The 19,659-nt window shown below is 47.3% G+C and overlaps 2 protein-coding genes across 5 annotated transcripts in view; both read right to left on the reverse strand.

Annotated features, from left to right (window-relative positions):
* Positions 1–3,879, reverse strand: part of LOC106593393 (probable methyltransferase TARBP1) — a 37,225-nt gene extending 33,346 nt beyond the window's left edge. For 2 of the 3 annotated variants that reach the window (XR_006760419.1, XM_045701039.1), the window contains exons 1-7: positions 2,807–3,879; positions 2,550–2,653; positions 2,369–2,438; positions 2,094–2,242; positions 1,663–1,715; positions 1,419–1,516; positions 1,052–1,187 (exon numbers count right to left, since the gene is read on the reverse strand). Coding sequence is in view for 2 of the 3 variants with exons in the window: in XM_045701039.1 (XP_045556995.1) it covers positions 1,052–1,187; positions 1,419–1,516; positions 1,663–1,715; positions 2,094–2,242; positions 2,369–2,438; positions 2,550–2,653; positions 2,807–3,809 (1,613 nt within the window). In the remaining variant the exon portion in view is untranslated. Of the gene's footprint in view, positions 1–1,051; positions 1,188–1,418; positions 1,517–1,662; positions 1,716–2,093; positions 2,243–2,368; positions 2,439–2,549; positions 2,654–2,806 lie in introns of those variants that run through there. The other variant, XM_045701040.1, reaches the window with a different exon arrangement.
* Positions 3,880–7,750: 3,871 nt separating this feature from the next.
* LOC106613623 (FERM domain-containing protein 6) overlaps positions 7,751–19,659 on the reverse strand; it is a 35,606-nt gene continuing 23,697 nt past the window's right edge. The window contains exons 8-15 of one of the 2 annotated variants that reach the window (XM_045701042.1): positions 18,668–18,823; positions 16,521–16,586; positions 14,258–14,326; positions 13,707–13,881; positions 12,747–13,055; positions 10,165–10,299; positions 9,387–9,457; positions 7,751–9,257 (exon numbers count right to left, since the gene is read on the reverse strand). In XM_045701042.1, the coding sequence (XP_045556998.1) occupies positions 8,955–9,257; positions 9,387–9,457; positions 10,165–10,299; positions 12,747–13,055; positions 13,707–13,881; positions 14,258–14,326; positions 16,521–16,586; positions 18,668–18,823 (1,284 nt within the window). In that variant the 3' untranslated portion in view covers positions 7,751–8,954. Of the gene's footprint in view, positions 9,258–9,386; positions 9,458–10,164; positions 10,321–12,746; positions 13,056–13,706; positions 13,882–14,257; positions 14,327–16,520; positions 16,587–18,667; positions 18,824–19,659 lie in introns of both variants that reach the window. The other variant, XM_045701041.1, reaches the window with a different exon arrangement.

Genomic DNA, 19,659 nt, shown 5'->3' on the forward strand with positions numbered 1-19,659 from the left:
TGCCACAATGGTCATAATGAACAAGAAATAACCTCATGTCAAGTTAGAGTCTAGACAATGTCTGCATCTGAAATGGTACCCTATTCCCTATGTAGGCCGTCAGGGCCCAGGAGAGGGCAGGGAGGAAGGTGGGACAGGGCCCGAGAGAGGGCAGGGAGGAAGGTGGGACAGGGCCCAGGAGAGGGCAGGGAGGAAGGTGGGACAGGGCCTGAGAGAGGGCAGGGAGGAAGGTGGGACAGGGCCCGAGAGAGGGCAGGGAGGAAGGTGGGACAGGGCCCGCGAGAGAGCAGGGAGGAAGGTGGGACAGGGCCCGAGAGAGGGCAGGGAGGAAGGTGGGACAGGGCCCGAGAGAGGGCAGGGAGGAAGGTGGGACAGGGCCCGAGAGAGGGCAGGGAGGAAGGTGGGACAGGGCCTGAGAGAGGGCAGGGAGGAAGGTGGGACAGGGCCTGAGAGAGGGCAGGGAGGAAGGTGGGACAGGGCCCAGGAGAGGGCAGGGAGGAAGGTGGGACAGGGCCCGAGAGAGGGCAGGGAGGAAGGTGGGACAGGGCCCGAGAGAGGGCAGGGAGGAAGGTGGGACAGGGCCCGAGAGAGGGCAGGGAGGAAGGTGGGACAGGGCCTGAGAGAGGGCAGGGAGGAAGGTGGGACAGGGCCTGAGAGAGGGCAGGGAGGAAGGTGGGACAGGGCCTGAGAGAGGGCAGGGAGGAAGGTGGGACAGGGCCCGAGAGAGAGCAGGGAGGAAGGTGGGACAGGGCCTGAGAGAGGGCAGGGAGGAAGGTGGGACAGGGCCTGAGAGAGGGCAGGGAGGAAGGTGGGACAGGGCCTGAGAGAGGGCAGGGAGGAAGGTGGGACAGGGCCCGAGAGAGGGCAGGGAGGAAGGTGGGACAGGGCCTGAGAGAGGGCAGGGAGGAAGGTGGGACAGGGCCCGAGAGAGGGCAGGGAGGATGTGGGACAGGCTACCTGAGAGCTTGAAGGCCGTCAGGGCCCAGGAGAGGGCAGGGAGGAAGGTGGGACAGGGCCCGAGAGAGGGCAGGGAGGATGTGGGACAGGCTACCTGAGAGCTTGAAGGCCGTCAGGGCCCAGGAGAGGGCAGGGAGGAAGGTGGGACAGGGCCCGAGAGAGAAAGAGGACGGGGACAGCACACCAGTGTTGAGAACCTAGCCGCTGGACAAGCTGCAGCAACACAGGACCTGGGGAGATAGAGGATCGACATTACAGACCATCTCTGATGAACAGTCATTACTGTTACAACAAGCTACAGTACAAACATCTGGCTCAAGTTCAGTTGGGAGAAAACTTTATTGAAATGTACATGAATTTGTCCAATAATAAGAACCTTTATTTTCCTCTGCAAAACGTTGTATCCTACTGAACATGGCCCAGGTTATTCAGTGCCCTGTGAGGAAGCTCTGTTACAGTACCTCTGTTCTCCTGTGGCAGGCTGCTGAAGAACGTGACCATGAAGACCTGCAGCTTGACTCCCAGCTCAGGACACTCTCCTACACTCTGTCCTGCAGTCCTGGAGATGAAGAGACATACCCCTCCTCAACAGTCACTCTAAATAGGCCTAACTCACTACTTCATCACTAGCAGAAACTGCATCATCTATCAGTCTATAAATCAACATTGTGTTTTGCTGTTGTGCTGCTATGAGCGCTGGCTCACCTGTGAAAGAGGGAGCTTTCAGACATCACATCCATAAAAGGGCCCACAATAAACTGAGGAACAAAGGATAAGAAGATGTCATCTCTCATACACTAACCACCTACTGTCCCTCATCATCTCAGCCACCAAAACAACAAACAGAACAACGACCGCAAACCCACCACTACTGAAAAGGAAGTGGCTGACTATTGGACAGTACATTCCCAATCTGTCCCTCATACCATCACGCTCACCTAATCATCCCCCTCCTCTCCCCTGTAACTATTCTCTAGGTCGCTGCTGTAAATGACAATGTGTTCTTATCAACTTCCCTGGTAAAATAAGGGTTCAATAAATAAAATAAACAAACTAATAACAAAGAAAAGGGAAAAAATAGAATGAGGTCAGTCTGGGTTGATGTTCTAACACTGACTGACAACTGTACCAGGTACCTGTGAGAAGGCCTGGGCGAAGGCAGGGCGTCGGAGCACCTGGAGTTCCAGCAGGTGATCCACTCCCTCTCTCATGACGGACTTGTTCTCACTGTGGAACATACGCTGGTACACACCCAGCAGCCATGACGGGTGGAACAGACTGACGCCTGACAGAAGACAGATGGACGATTGGTAGGCAGTATTTAGCAGGATTTAAAAGGTTTGGGTTGTCACCTTATGGTTGACAGACAGACAGACAGACAGACAGACAGACAGACAGACAGACAGATCACCTTGACAATCATTCGCTGCTGTTTGGATCAATGTATGGATTCTGTTGAGCACAGGGCGGACCACATGAATCTACACAACACAGAGGAAAGGAAATAGCTCTTTATAATGGTGTTAGAAATGCATGTATAATGCATTATGAAGAGGGCTTCTATAGCAAGTCTTATTCATATTATACCTTACCTGGTTCTCCTCCAGTGTCTCCATAATCAAGGCATAGTCCTCCCAGAACTCTCTGAGCAGCTTGCTTCTGTCTGGGGCCCATCTGAATATGATCTCCTCATTATCTGCAAAGGACTCACATAGTTACAATTAGGTTCAACGATACAATTTTAGAGACTTGAGTATTATTCTGTATAGTGAAGAACATGTTTTCATATGGGTAATATTATAATCAAGCTTGTCTGTCTGAATGTCAGTCACATGTATCAGCATCTTACCTTCACTTGACACTGAACTGCTTGGAAACTCAAGCGCCTCATCCTCTGACAGAGCGACACACCTTTTCAGCAGGTACAACGCTCGCTTCCGGGATACGTTGTCTTTGTGCGTCAGTCCATCTTGTAGAATCCTCCAGAACTGCAGAGATCTACGAGGGTCAGGTCGAGTATAGCTCAGACTTTGAGGAAGGGTGTGTTGCTGTAGTTTAGCCGGAGAGAAGAGATAGTCCGAGAGAGCTGTTAAACACAGCAAAGTGCGTTCTGTCACCACAGGTGAGGTTGTGTTTGAGCTGTCACTCTTGTGCCAGCTACACAAATCCTGTAAAATGAACTGGAGTGTACTCGCTATCCTATCCTCGCTGTAGCAGTTGAGGAGAGTGAAAATAAGCCGAACGGTGATTTTGGAGACCAGAGCATCCGATAACGTCTTGATACAGGACAGGGCAGATGAGAGGATCGACGTGGTCAATTCTTCGTTGGATGAGAGAGTGGGTAGGATGACTGACATGGCTTCGATAGCCACGTCGATACCCAGCCGCCCCTCACCCTGGCCGGGAAGCTCTTCCTCTGTCTCCCCGTCTGGCAGCTGGAAGGATGGCAGGACAGTGCGGGCGACTCGCCCAGAAACTGCCGTGTCACACAGGGTGTTGATGCAGACAGAAAGAAGCCTGCACACAGCGTTGGTGATTTCAGCTCTTCCATCTTGCACACTTTTACCTTTGCATGCCCCGTCTCCGTCAGAGACTTTCAAGAGAAGTGGTAAACATTGTGTCCAAATGATCGATTCAACTTTTCGTAGAAAGAGGTCTCTTTTTGCAGTTGAAAAGGCAACTTTGTCGCCATCGTCAGACTGGGGTAGTTTACCAATTCCATCAATAAACGTTGTCAGTGCCTCTACTCTTTCTGTGTCCGGCCACGAGTCAGTTGGCCAGCACAACATGTTAAACAAAGTATCCGGATCATGGCAACTTGATAAAAGGGCATTGATTAAAATAGAAGACATTTCAAAAGCCTACTTCAATGTGTTCACAGAGATTCACACATGACCTCGTGTTTCTTGTCGGTATGTAAACTTCCTGATACGTCACTCACCATGGCCAAACACAACTCTCGCGAGAGAAATACATTTACAGCAACCCAAAGCTTCAAACTCGCCCTACTGTACCATATTTGCAAATATGTATATAAATACATGTGGCTCACTTAACCTGAGAAGGAATTATTGTACTCTATACAACTCTCTATTACCTGCAAGTGGAAAATGTTATTTTTTATTTCAAACATCCCTAATCTGAGACAGACCCCCACCACTCACATGTAACCTTTATTTAACTAGGCAAGTCAGTTAAGAACACATTCTATTTACAGTGACAGCCTACCCCGACAAACCCTACCCCGGGCCAACCCTACCCCGGCCAACCCTACCCCGGGCCAACACTACCCCGGCCATACTACCCCGGCCAAACCCAGACGACACTGGGCCAATTGTGCGCCGCCCTTTGGGACTCCCAATCACGGCCGGACGTGACACAGCCTGGATTCAAACCAGGTACTGCAGTGATGCCTCTAGCACTGAGATGTAGTGCCTTAGACCACTGCGTCACTCAGGAACCCAAAATAATTATTGTCAGATACAAAATCTTTCCCCCTCTCTTTCTCTCGCTCTATTAATGGCAGGTGCACTTGGTGCAACATGCAAGACATCAGACTGATTGTGTTGGGTGGTTGAGACAGGACATCAGACTGATTGTGTTGGGTGGTTGAGACAGGACATCAGACTGATTGTGTTGGGTGGTTGAGGCAGGACAGTCAGACTGATTGTGTTGGGTGGTTGAGGCAGGACATCAGACTGATTGTGTTGGGTGGTTGAGGCAGGACAGTCAGACTGATTGTGTTGGGTGGTTGAGGCAGGACATCAGACTGATTGTGTTGGGTGGTTGAGGCAGGACAGTCAGACTGATTGTGTTGGGTGGTTGAGGCAGGACAGTCAGACTGATTGTGTTGGGTGGTTGAGGCAGGACATCAGACTGATTGTGTTGGGTGGTTGAGACAGGACATCAGACTGATTGTGTTGGGTGGTTGAGGCAGGACATCAGACTGATTGTGTTGGGTGGTTGAGACAGGACATCAGACTGATTGTGTTGGGTGGTTGAGGCAGGACATCAGACTGATTGTGTTGGGTGGTTGAGACAGGACATCAGACTGATTGTGTTGGGTGGTTGAGACAGGACATCAGACTGATTGTGTTGGGTGGTTGAGGCAGGACAGTCAGACTGATTGTGTTGGGTGGTTGAGACAGGACATCAGACTGATTGTGTTGGGTGGTTGAGACAGGACATCAGACTGATTGTGTTGGGTGGTTGAGGCAGGACAGTCAGACTGATTGTGTTGGGTGGTTGAGACAGGACATCAGACTGATTGTGTTGGGTGGTTGAGGCAGGACATCAGACTGATTGTGTTGGGTGGTTGAGGCAGGACAGACTGATTGTGTTGGGTGGTTGAGGCAGGACAGTCAGACTGATTGTGTTGGGTGGTTGAGGCAGGACAGTCAGACTGATTGTGTTGGGTGGTTGAGGCAGGACATCAGACTGATTGTGTTGGGTGGTTGAGACAGGACATCAGACTGATTGTGTTGGGTGGTTGAGACAGGACATCAGACTGATTGTGTTGGGTGGTTGAGGCAGGACATCAGACTGATTGTGTTGGGTGGTTGAGACAGGACATCAGACTGATTGTGTTGGGTGGTTGAGGCAGGACAGTCAGACTGATTGTGTTGGGTGGTTGAGACAGGACATCAGACTGATTGTGTTGGGTGGTTGAGGCAGGACAGTCAGACTGATTGTGTTGGGTGGTTGAGACAGGACATCAGACTGATTGTGTTGGGTGGTTGAGACAGGACATCAGACTGATTGTGTTGGGTGGTTGAGACAGGACATCAGACTGATTGTGTTGGGTGGTTGAGGCAGGACATCAGACTGATTGTGTTGGGTGGTTGAGGCAGGACATCAGACTGATTGTGTTGGGTGGTTGAGGCAGGACATCAGACTGATTGTGTTGGGTGGTTGAGACAGGACATCAGACTGATTGTGTTGGGTGGTTGAGACAGGACATCAGACTGATTGTGTTGGGTGGTTGAGACAGGACATCAGACTGATTGTGTTGGGTGGTTGAGGCAGGACAGTCAGACTGATTGTGTTGGGTGGTTGAGGCAGGACATCAGACTGATTGTGTTGGGTGGTTGAGACAGGACATCAGACTGATTGTGTTGGGTGGTTGAGGCAGGACAGTCAGACTGATTGTGTTGGGTGGTTGAGACAGGACATCAGACTGATTGTGTTGGGTGGTTGAGACAGGACATCAGACTGATTGTGTTGGGTGGTTGAGACAGGACATCAGACTGATTGTGTTGGGTGGTTGAGGCAGGACATCAGACTGATTGTGTTGGGTGGTTGAGACAGGACATCAGACTGATTGTGTTGGGTGGTTGAGACAGGACATCAGACTGATTGTGTTGGGTGGTTGAGGCAGGACATCAGACTGATTGTGTTGGGTGGTTGAGACAGGACATCAGACTGATTGTGTTGGGTGGTTGAGACAGGACAGTCAGACTGATTGTGTTGGGTGGTTGAGACAGGACATCAGACTGATTGTGTTGGGTGGTTGAGGCAGGACATCAGACTGATTGTGTTGGGTGGTTGAGGCAGGACAGTCAGACTGATTGTGTTGGGTGGTTGAGACAGGACATCAGACTGATTGTGTTGGGTGGTTGAGACAGGACATCAGACTGATTGTGTTGGGTGGTTGAGGCAGGACATCAGACTGATTGTGTTGGGTGGTTGAGGCAGGACATCAGACTGATTGTGTTGGGTGGTTGAGACAGGACATCAGACTGATTGTGTTGGGTGGTTGAGGCAGGACATCAGACTGATTGTGTTGGGTGGTTGAGAGGAAGGGCAATTTCAGGAGTAGCAGTAAATGCATGGGTCACATATGAAGCTCATGTGATCTGTTGAGATTCAGTGGATCAGGAGATACTTTTCAGCATCAATGCATATAACAATATACACCAATAGAACACACACCAACAGCATTAACCAGTAGACACCAATAGATTGCACCAATAGACACCACTATAACTCACCTGTTGTATTTGTTTCTACTATCAATCACTACAATAGTTGTGCCTTTCATTGGAAGGAGAGTGTTCTTGAGCAAATCAACAAAAACATTCAAAAACTGGCAAATAAAGTGGAGAAATAATGTCACTATTTCCTTGGACCAGTATTAAGACCATAGACCAGTGACGTTCAGACTTTTTCAGCGGGAACCCCATTTTTTCTGCCAGAATTTCTGGGGACCAAATTTTTTTCAATTATTTCCTAATGACATCACCCCATGCCAAATATAATTTCAAACTCATGACCTTAAAATCAGTACATTAGATTTTTACATCAAATAACCTTCAATTCATAACATTAAATACATTTCATCAAATAACATTTTCTAAATATCTCTGAAAAACGTTCTATATTGTCCCATACAATAATCCATACTCTTAAATGTTTGTTTGGCGACCCCACTGCAGTTCCCCCTCAACCCCACTAGGGGTCGCAACCGACTGAATACCACTGCCATAGACTGTAATGTATCAAAATAAAGAGATCATAACCTCGTCAGATCAGGATTCTGGCTTATTGTATCTAATCCAAAGTGCACCAGTTACACACTATAGTAACAAAGAGGTAACGGACCAATATAGGAGGTAACATGTGTATTGTTAGATAATACAGCACCGTAGGAGCTAGGAACACAAGCATTTTACTACACCCGCAATAACATCTGCTAAATATGTGTATGTGACCAATAACATCTGCTAAATATGTGTATGTGACCAATAAAATTTGATTTGACCCCAATATGTGCGTTGAGCAACGTACAGAGAGATTCTTTGTCATTGCTTTATTTATATAATCATTCCAGTGTATGCATGAAGACAGAAATAGTTCATAATAATGTGCTGCTCTACTTAGAAAGTAAAAACGTATTAGTATAGAAAGAAAACATTTGGAAATATATTTAATAGAAAGGTAGTTTGACACAGGAGTGAATGTAATATTGACAAACAGTCCAGGCATGTTGAACTGTTTTTTACAATGACATTTTTTGTGTTTTGTATAAAAAAAACAAGGACAATACATTATTGCAGCTATAGCAGACTTGTAATATCATAAAATATTATCGCGACAAAATACACAATCGTGTATGTGTGATTTCAGAGCATTCTTTTTTTAGACAAACTGACATACAAGGGAAACAAATGCAAAACATAAGACTAAAAATGCTGTTGGTTATTTTTAATAATGTAATGATGATACATTTAAATGTACACAGGATGTCAACGTGCAGTAAAGTCCTTTGCTCTTCACAACAGACCATAAAGTACTTCTGAAGATACTCCTGGTTCAAACTATGCCACGATTCACAAACACCAATTAAGAAACTAACTAACTGAAGAAATGCAATGTTCACCCCTATTTACATAGAGCTGTGTATAATTTACAGCTATTGTTATGGTTACAATGTGTTAGTACCTCAAAGTAAAAAATATAGTAAAATAGTTGAAAATATGTACAAAGTATCTACAAACGGTAAACAGAAATAGTGTCAAACATGTTCAATAAATATGTAGATTATGGTCTGTATTGGGATGATTATTGAAGGCAATGGCCTCCTTCCGTTTCACAATGAATGCTACCAATACCAATCAACGTCAGACTTGTTCTCTCCTCTTAAAGGTCCATGAAGTCCTCCAACATCTCTGTGCAGTCTCTCCCCTGTATCTGACTCATACAGTAGAGCACAGGCTTGAAGAGGCCATCCATGGTCCTTGATGGAACCAGGCCAGCACAGTACAGTTCGGCAAGGCCTGGTTCAGTAGTGTGAAAAGGGTATTGGTGTTGACAGAACGGTATCGGTGCTCCTTGATGTAACTAGGCCAGTTCTGTTCGGCCGGTAGTGTAAAAACATTACATTCTACAGTTAGAACTCTCGCTGCATGCAGCCACTCCCCTGTATCCCACAGTTTCATTGGAGGGGGATGTAGGTAGAGAATAGGTCTTGAAGAAGGACATTGGTCCTCTGTGTTGTTCTACAGTATAAACTCCAACAGCTGTTCGTCTCCCAGTAGATCCAGGGACAGGCAGTTCATAGACCTGTGTCCATAGAAGGTGCCCTTAGCCGGGCAGTGGAGGGGGAGGTAGTAGCCCCCGTTGTTACACCCTGGGGGGCTCTTAGCGTTACTCTGGGAGTCCGGGAGGGGCAGGCCAAAGGTGTAGCTGTGGGAGGAGTCAGGGGGTAGAGTCGTGCCGAGGGGGGCGGTAGGGGGGAAGAGGCGAACGTCATCCAGACTCTGGCTGTGGCGGTCCACGCAATGGGATCTTGACTTCAGGATCTGCAATACAGAGAGAGAGAAAGAGAGAGAGTGAGTTTATGAAAGTAATAAGAGATAGAAGGTGAGGAAACATGGAGTATCCTGAGAAAGGAGGAGGAGGAAGATCGAGGAGGAAGATTGGGGTCTCACCTGTCCCAGGGTATCTTTGCTGCGTAGTGTCACCAGGTCTTCATCTCTGTCTACCTGATCCCCATTGAATCCTGTTAAAATGACATCACTGTAGTCAGAGGCAGGTATTTGGACTCCATTTTACACTCACATTTCATTTCAGGAATGCAAGAATCTGAAATAATATATCATTCCCAGGCCACTAGGTGGCACATGAGACTCAATTGTAATGTTCTTTATGAACAAAATCTCATCTCCGCTAAAGTCTCAGTACAACTAGTTAAACTAGTAGCAGTAGTTCTTCCCACAGATAGATATATATATATATATGGAACATATGCAAGTTTTGGTAGTACGTTATTCAAAACAATTCTCTAATGTCCTATATGTTGTCAGTTATTAAAATACTTACAATATAATGTGATAAGAACTCATATAGCTTACAACCTCACTCACCTTCAGAATGAGTCTCTGAGGTGAGCACGGGACAATCAACCTCACTCACCTTCACAATGAATCTCTGAGGTGAGCACGGGACAATCAACCTCACTCACCTTCACAATGAGTCTCTGAGGTGAGCACGGGACAATCAACCTCACTCACCTTCACAATGAATCTCTGAGGTGAGCACGGGACAATCAACCTCACTCACCTTCACAATGAATCTCTGAGGTGAGCACGGGACAATCAACCTCACTCACCTTCACAATGAATCTCTGAGGTGAGCACGGGACAATCAACCTCACTCACCTTCACAATGAATCTCTGAGGTGAGCACGGGACAATCAACCTCACTCACCTTCACAATGAGTCTCTGAGGTGAGCACGGGACAATCAACTGACACGCCCTCAATCAGCTCAGCCAATCTCAGCATTTCCTCTGGGTCATCCACGGAAACCTCTCCTGGACTGTCCACACTGGCCTGCTGGGTCTCTGGAGAGGAGAAGCAGAATACTTAGTGGAATTACTACTTTTGAATGAACGATCGATGTGTCCAGTAGTATTCCACTTAGAATGAAGCGATATACACAACAGGTGACATCAATAAAGGATCATAGCTTTCACTGTGATTCACCTGGTCAGTCTATGTGATGGAAAGAGTATTCAGAACAGAGGAATGAATCCATAAATAAAACTGTCTTTGTTCTAACAACCACACTAACATACATGTAGAATTAAGCAAAGTAGTTGTCAAGCATTGTAAGTGGTATTCTAGTGTGGATATTGGAACGCAGCCACAGTTAACTGAACATGGAGTATTTACTCTAAACCGCAGGTATGTGTGTGTGTGTGTGTGTGTGTGTGTGTGTGTGTGTGTGTGTGTGTGTGTGTGTGTGTGTGTGTGTGTGTGTGTGTGTGTGTGTGTTGAGTAACAGGGCAGCAGACCATAAACAGGTCATTCTGTGGGCTGTGGGAGGACGGGAGTAAAACATCTTTGCATAATCTTTATCTTTAAAACTTTTGAGAAGATAAGACAGATGAATGCCAGTAACATACTTCCTGAACACTGAATTCCTGAACACTGACAAATCATGTTGTTGCTCCACTTTTGATGACTCAAAGTAACATGGCAGATTTTCTACACCCATCTTTATGCTGAGTGATTGAGACTAGTAGGGTGTCCAATCAAAAAAAACTATGTTAATTGTGTAGATAATCCTCTGAGAAAACCAATGGTTCTAACCTCATGTCAATCATAATCCGTTCCAAACTTATTGGAGTTTTTACCCTTGTAGGATGGTCAAGATCAGGGCGACTAAATCAATGGAGGCCAGAGAAGAAAACGTGGTCATAAATCAGGAGAATAGCATCGTGTCAAAATTAAGACCCACAGACAGGCTCACCGCTGAACTCTACAGACAGGCTCACCGCTGAACTCTACAGACAGGCTCACCGCTGAACTCTACAGACAGGCTCACCGCTGAACTCTACAGACAGGCTCACCGCTGAACTCTACAGACAGGCTCACCGCTGAACTCTACAGACAGGCTCACCGCTGAACTCTACAGACAGGCTCACCGCTGAACTCTACAGACAGGCTCACCGCTGAACTCTACAGACAGGCTCACCGCTGAACTCTACAGACAGGCTCACCGCTGAACTCTACAGACAGGCTCACCGCTGAACTCTACAGACAGGCTCACCGCTGAACTCTACAGACAGGCTCACCGCTGAACTCTACAGACAGGCTCACCGCTGAACTCTACAGACAGGCTCACCGCTGAACTCTACAGACAGGCTCACCGCTGAACTCTACAGACAGGCTCACCGCTGAACTCTACAGACAGGCTCACCGCTGAACTCTACAGACAGGCTCACCGCTGAACTCTACAGACAGGCTCACCGCTGAACTCTACAGACAGGCTCACCGCTGAACTCTACAGACAGGCTCACCGCTGAACTCTACAGACAGGCTCACCGCTGAACTCTACAGACAGGCTCACCGCTGAACTCTACAGACAGGCTCACCGCTGAACTCTACAGACAGGCTCACCGCTGAACTTGTCATCTTTCTTCTCAAATCCAGAGGACATAAAACAATATAGAGGTAAGATAGATATCGATTTTGAGACATGACATGTAGTATTTTACTATACACTGTTCATATTAAATGTTAAGTTCCTGTTCGTTTTGAAAGATTGATCAGAAAAACAAGAGTATCTGTGAAATGTGAAAGGAACATTTATTTCAGCTCATGATGTTAATTGTGCTTTTGGTGACCTGCAGAAACAACATTGCAGACAACCACCACAACAGAAAGCTGCACCGCTCTGTCAGAGCTCAGGCTCATTGTTGGATGCATTAGGTCACACAATCCAACATGTTGGGTATACTGTTAATAATATGAATGATACATTAGAGAAAGGAATCCAACATGTTGGGTATACTGTTAATAATATGAATGATACATTAGAGAAAGGAATCCAACATGTTGGGTATACTGTTAATAATATGAACGATACGTTAGAGAAAGGAATCCAACATGTTGGGTATACTGTTAATAATATGAATGATACATTAGAGAAAGGAATCCAACATGTTGGGTATACTGTTAATAATATGAATGATACATTAGAGAAAGACCCCACTGAACCATTCAGAACACGAAGAATCATATTTGTCTTGGTCAAATGTATTTCATAACACAAGGAAGTTAAATTTCATCACAAAAGCTTGTTTTCACCCACTCCGGGTAGAGTGGATGGACACCATACATTGTGTAGGAGTGAGACCGCCTGACCTAAGACAATGGATCAAGCTGCATCAGATGCACACTATCAGACTGCCACTTTCTGTCTGTCTGTCTGTCTGTCTCACACACACACACACACACACACACACACGCTTCGACTGATACCTTAAACTCTAACCTCTCTCACCTTCTTCCTGCCACTCCTCTTCATCAGTGCGTGCTTTGCTGCCCGTGTCCACGCCCGAAGTGTGAGAACTCCCGTGACTCGCTGCCGAACTGAAACACTTCTCCATCCTCTTCCTCAGCCCAGTCTCCTCCTCCATGGATGCCATCTCCATGGAGATGCTGCTGTGCTGCCGTGTCGCATCACGATCTGCCTCGATGCCCGAGCTGGAGGTAGAGTGTCGGGACAGGCCGGGGCTGCCCCCCTCGCTGCCCCCTGGAGGGTCTAGATCCAGGTCATCACTGATGTATGACTCCCTGTAGCGCTTCTTCTCTGGAGGGGGACAGAGAGGGGAGGGGGACAGAGAGGGGAGGGGGACAGAGAGGGGAGGGGGACAGAGAGGGGAGGGGGACAGAGAGGGGAGGGGGACAGAGAGGGGAGGAGGACAGAGAGGGGAGGGGGACAGAGAGGGGAGGGGGACAGAGAGGGGAGGAGGACAGAGAGGGGAGGGGGGACAGAGAGGGGAGGGGGACAGAGAGGGGAGGGGGACAGAGAGGGGAGGAGGACAGAGAGGGGAGGAGGACAGAGAGGGGAGGGGGACAGAGAGGGGAGGGGGACAGAGAGGGGAGGGGGACAGAGAGGGGAGGAGGACAGAGAGGGGAGGGGGACAGAGAGGGGAGGGGGACAGAGAGGGGAGGGGGACAGAGAGGGGAGGGGGACAGAGAGGGGAGGGGGACAGAGAGGGGAGGATGTTCAAATTAAGCCATTAATTCACAGAGGAGAGAATAGAGGAGAGGAGAGAATAGAGGAGAGGTGAAGAGAGGAGAAACACTGTGGAAATTTGGCTTCAAACAGATTAAAATGTAAATGCAATCAAGAACATTAGTTATCATGTTACTCCATAGATAACCATTCGACCTCATCTCTAATCACTCTGAAACACATGACCCTCCTCTCTCTCTCCCTCCCTCCCTCCCCACTCACCCTCGCTGTCCTCCAGCTGTCGGAGGTGTTTGAGGGCAGGCTGGAGACTGAGGTAGAGTCGGTGGCTGTTGCTGAGGTGCAGGAGGAGGTGGCGCGAGCAGAACGGAGACCCAGTGTAGTAGACCAGCTTCCTGGCCGACGGCAGACCATCTGGCTGGATCTCAAATTTCTTCCCCTGAAGGAACAGGAGAAGGGAGGGCAACATGATGACATTATTTATTGATTTATTTGACCAGGTAGATTAAGTAAGAACACTAGGCGGCAGGTAGCCTAGCGGTTAAGAGCAGATTAAAATGTCAATGTAAAATGTAACCCTGAGGACAGGAGGACATGGTGGAATCCTACACAGCTCAGTGTAATTAAAACCCTCATTAAATAATCATTCTAATACCACTTCATTTAAAAGACAATGGGAAGATAAGAGCATGGCGTTAGTAAGGCCAAAGCTGTGGGTTCAATTCCCACCAGGATCACATACACCTCCACTAACAATGCATGCACTCACTGTACAGGAAGTCACTTTACATATGTTAATATAAAGTGGAGGGTACCAGGAAGGTGAGTCGTCCCACGTTGGACCATGGGAAATCATAGAGAAGCTGGCGGATGTTGTCCGCCTCCTGAGGAAATGACACACACATTAAAGACAAAAGACATTGGTTACACTTCCATTGAAGGGTTTATTAGTAGCTTATATGGACAGTGAATCATTAGTTCATATGTAGTAAATCATTAATAAACAGTTTTAAAGTATGAACCAAATTCATTGGGTCAAAATCATCTTTTTGGTGTTTTGCCAAATAGTGAGCTTCTGTGGTGTCAAAGGGCTGGTCTTCGTGAGCATTTTGAGAGATTCATACTTTATTCACAAGTCCAGATTGTATCATGTAAAAGGTTTTAAAGAAAACATTACAGGTTTGGCTTGACAGGAAGATGTACAATCCAACATGTGTTTCTCTCCTTTTTCAGTGGACCATCTGGACCTTGTTTAGACCAAGAGACCTGATAGGTCCTCACAGTCTCTCACCTCACACACCACATCACCTCACCTCACACCACCTCACCTCACCCACCACCTCACCTCACCCACCACCTCACCTCACCCACCACCTCACCTCACCCACCACCTCAAACACCACACCACCTCACCTCACCCATCACCTCAAACACCACACCACCTCAAACACCACACCACCTCACCTCACACACCACCTCACCTACCATCTCACCTCACACACCACCTTACCACACCACCTCACACACCATCTCACCCCACACAACCTCACCTCACACACCACACCACACCACATACCATGTCACACCACCTCACCACAGTCTAGTGGGCATGGAATCACATCAACCCCCCTAAATCACTACAGACCCCAGACCCCTAACTAATCCTCCCAGAGTGTGTGTGTGTGTGTGTGTGTGTGTGTGTGTGTGTGTGTGTGTGTGTGTGTGTGTGTGTGTGTGTGTGTCTAATCCTCCCAGATGGCCTCTGACGGACAAATCAAAAGGCTGAGGTGGGATGGCCCCCAGCCCATGGTTTTATCCTAAATGGCACCCTATTCCCTACATAGTGCACTACTACCTATAAGGCTCTGGTCAAAAGTAGTGCACTATATAGGGAATAGGGTGTCATTTGGACTCAGCCATGCAATGTTTTACTGCTGTTTCTGGATAACCTACACATTCCTCACATGGTTGATGTAGAGGGCATAGTAAGAGGAGGCAGATTCACTCTGACGCACACATGGACAGACGTAGACAGATGGTACACATATCCTCAAACACAGCAACATTAACCCCCCACACACACACGTAGACAGATGGTACACATATCCTCAAACACAGCAACATTAACCCCACACACACACACACGTAGACAGATGGTACACATATCCTCAAACACAGCAACATTAACCCCCCACACACACACGTAGACAGATGGTACACATATCCTCAAACACAGCAACATTAACCCCCCACACACACATGTAGACAGATGGTACACATATCCTCAAACACATCAACATTAACCCCCCACACACACACGTAGACAGATGGTACACATATCCTCAAACACATCAACATTAACCCCCCACACACACACGTAGACAGATGGTACACATATCCTCAAACACATCAACATTAACCCCCCACACACACACACGTAGACAGATGGTACACATATCCTCAAACACAGCAACATTAACCCCCCACACACACACGTAGACAGATGGTACACATATCCTCAAACACAGCAACATTAACCCCCCACACACACACGTAGACAGATGGGACACATATCCTCAAACACATCAACATTAACCCCCCACACACACACGTAGACAGATGGTACACATATCCTCAAACACAGCAACATTAACCCCCCACACACACACACGTAGACAGATGGTACACATATCCTCAAACACATCAACATTAACCCCCACACACACACGTAGACAGATGGTACACATATCCTCAAACACATCAACATTAACCCCCCACACACACACACGTAGACAGATGGTACACATATCCTCAAACACAGCAACATTAACCCCCCACACACACACGTAGACAGATGGTACACATATCCTCAAACACAGCAACATTAACCCCCCACACACACACGTAGACAGATGGGACACATATCCTCAAACACAGCAACATTAACCCCACACGTAGACAGATGGTACACATATCCTCAAACACAGCAACATTAACCCCCCACACACACACGTAGACAGATGGGACACATATCCTCAAACACAGCAACATTAACCCCCCCCACACACACACACACACCTGATAAAGCTGCATTCCTCTGAGGGTCAGCCCCAGCAGAGCTGTGCCTCTCTCTTCTTTCTTGTCCTGAGAGACAGAAGGATTGAAGAAGGAGAATGAAGTGTCAGTCAAGCATCTGAGCCCCCCAAGATAACAGGCAATCCCACAGCCATATAACCCCCTACCCACAGCCATATAACCCCCTACCCACAGCCATATAACCCCCTACCCACAGCCATATAACCCCTACCCACAGCCATATAACCCCTACCCACAGCCATATAACCCCTACCCACAGCCATATAACCCCCTACCCACAGGCATATAACCCCTACCCACAGCCATATAACCTCCTACCCACAGGTATATAACCCCTACCCACAGCCATATAACCCCCTACCCACAGCCATATAAACCCCTACCCACAGCCATATAACCCCCTACCCACAGCCATATAACCCCCTACCCACAGCCATATAAACCCCTACCCACAGCCATATAAACTCCTACCCACAGGCATATAAACCCCTACCCACAGCCATATAACCCCCTACCCACAGCCATATAACCCCCTACCCACAGCCATATAACCCCCTACCCCTAGCCATATAACCCCCTACCCCTAGCCATATAACCCCCTACCCACAGCCATATAACCCCTCCCCCTACCAACAGCCATATAACCCCTCCCCCTACCAACAGCCATATAACCCCTCCCCCTACCAATAGCCATATAACCCCTACCCCTACCCATAGCCATATAACCCACAGCCATAGCCATATAACCCCAACCCACAGCCACAGCCATATAACCCCCTCCCCACAGCCATATAACCCCCTCCCCACAGCCATATAACCCCCTACCCACAGCCATATAACCCCTACCCACAGCCATATAACCCCCTACCCACAGCCATATAACCCCTACCCACAGCCATATAACCCCCTACCCCTAGCCATATAACCCCCCTACCCCTAGCCATATAACCCCCTACCCACAGCCATATAACCCCTCCCCTACCAACAGCCATATAACCCCTCCCCCTACCAATAGCCATATAACCCCTCCCCCTACCAATAGCCATATAACCCCTACCCCTACCAATAGCCATATATAATCCCTACCCATAGCCATATAACCCACAGCCATAGCCATATAACCCCAACCCACAGCCACAGCCATATAACCCCCTCCCCACAGCCATATAACCCCCTCCCCACAGCCATATAACCCCCTCCCCACAGCCATATAACCCCCTCCCCACAGCCATATAACCCCTACCCATATAACCCACAGCCATAGCCATATAACCCCAACCCACAGCCATATAACCCCCTCCCCACAGCCATATAACCCCCTACCCACAGCCATATAACCCCCTCCCACAGCCATATAACCCCTACCCACAGCCATATAACCCCCTACCCACAGCCATATAACCCCTACCCATATAACCCCAACCCACAGCCATATAACCCCAACCCACAGCCATATAACCCCAACCCACAGCCATATAACCCCAACCCACAACCTAACCCCTCCCCACTCCTCCACTGGGAACATTTGATGAACCCCAAATGTCACCCTACTCCCCATTTAGTGCCCTCCTTTTAAAACAGGACCCATACAGCTCTGGTCTAAAGTAGTGCACTATACAGGGAATAGGGTACCATTTGGGAGGCAGACATTGGGCTGGACTCGGAAAACGCAGACGCAAATGGATGTACTGTATCAGCCTCTTAACTAATACACTCATACCACCCCCCCCAAATAGGCCAACTGGATACATTTGTCTAAGTGTAACAATTCAAATATCTCTGTTTAAACGTCTGTCTGCAGTGGCTCTGTCCCATACACGTTGAAACTCCATGAAAACTATTTCAGTGATCGTTTGTGTACGTGTAGTGTTTTATGCTTTGGGCTATTGGCTAATTTTGAAAACACACAATAACTTTTGCTTGCTTCAGCCTAATAAATGTGGGCTGTGGACAAGGATTATCCAGTACAGCAAGAAGAGGATTTACCTCCCTCCTGAGTCTGGTTCCTCTCTAGGTATCTTCCTTTTAGGGAAGTTCTCCTGGCCACTGAGCTCCTGTCTCTGTTTGGTCTTTGGGGTCTTAAGACATTTGAATGATTGCTTCACTCTGCTATGAGATCTCTGACTGACCTTCTGTAGCCTGTAGAAGGTGACGGGGACGTCCTCGAGACGACAGGCCTCTTTGATGAAGTGGAGTACCGCATCACGTGGCGTCATGCCAAACAGCTCCTTGTGTACCTTGGGACCGTGACAGAGCAGGTAGTCCACCCCACGCTTCGCAACAATCTGAAGATAGAGAGTTAACAACACACATTGGTTAAATATTACTGTAGAACAGAGGTCTACAACCTTTTCGATTGTGAGAGCTACTTAAAAAAAATTATAATAACGTTGCGAGCTACTCTTTTTTTTTGAGCTTTCAAATAGGCACATTCTTCTCCTCTCCTCTACCCTGCAACTCTTCCCAGGGTCCGTGATGTGCAAGAGATGTGTTTTCTGCCAATATACCTAGTAAAATAATGGTTCATAGAATTATATTTAGTATTTTCTAGAATTTGGAATTTATTTAGTATTTTCTAGAATTTCCCGTTTTAGAAGAAAGTTCTTTGTTTCTGGCCTTTTTGAGCCTGTAATCGAACCCAAAAAATGCTGATGCTCCAGATACTCAACTAGTCTAAAGGCCAGTTTTATTGCTTCTTTAAATGAGCACAACAGTTTTCAGCTGTACTAACATAAATGCAAAATGGTTTTCTAATGATCAATTAGCCTTTTAAAATTATAAACTTGGATTAGCTAACACAACGTGCCATTGGAACACAGGAGTGATGGTTGCTGATAATGGGCCTCTGCAAGACTATATAGATATTCCATAAAAATGTGCCGTTTACAGCCACAATAGTCATTTACATCATTAACGATGTCTACACTGTATTTCTGATCAATTTGATGTTATTTTTAAATGGACAAAAAAAAAATTGCTTTTCTTTTAAAAACAGGGACATTTCTAAGTGACCCCAAACTTTTGAACGGTAGTGTAGATCTGTCAGGTAAGCCTACAAGACAGTTATCATTAGCATCTCTTACTGGCTACATACTGAGTTTTCACCAAACAGACAGACAGG

Source organism: Salmo salar, chromosome ssa18 (genome assembly GCF_905237065.1).
Source record: "Salmo salar chromosome ssa18, Ssal_v3.1, whole genome shotgun sequence".
NCBI lineage: Eukaryota > Metazoa > Chordata > Actinopteri > Salmoniformes > Salmonidae > Salmo > Salmo salar.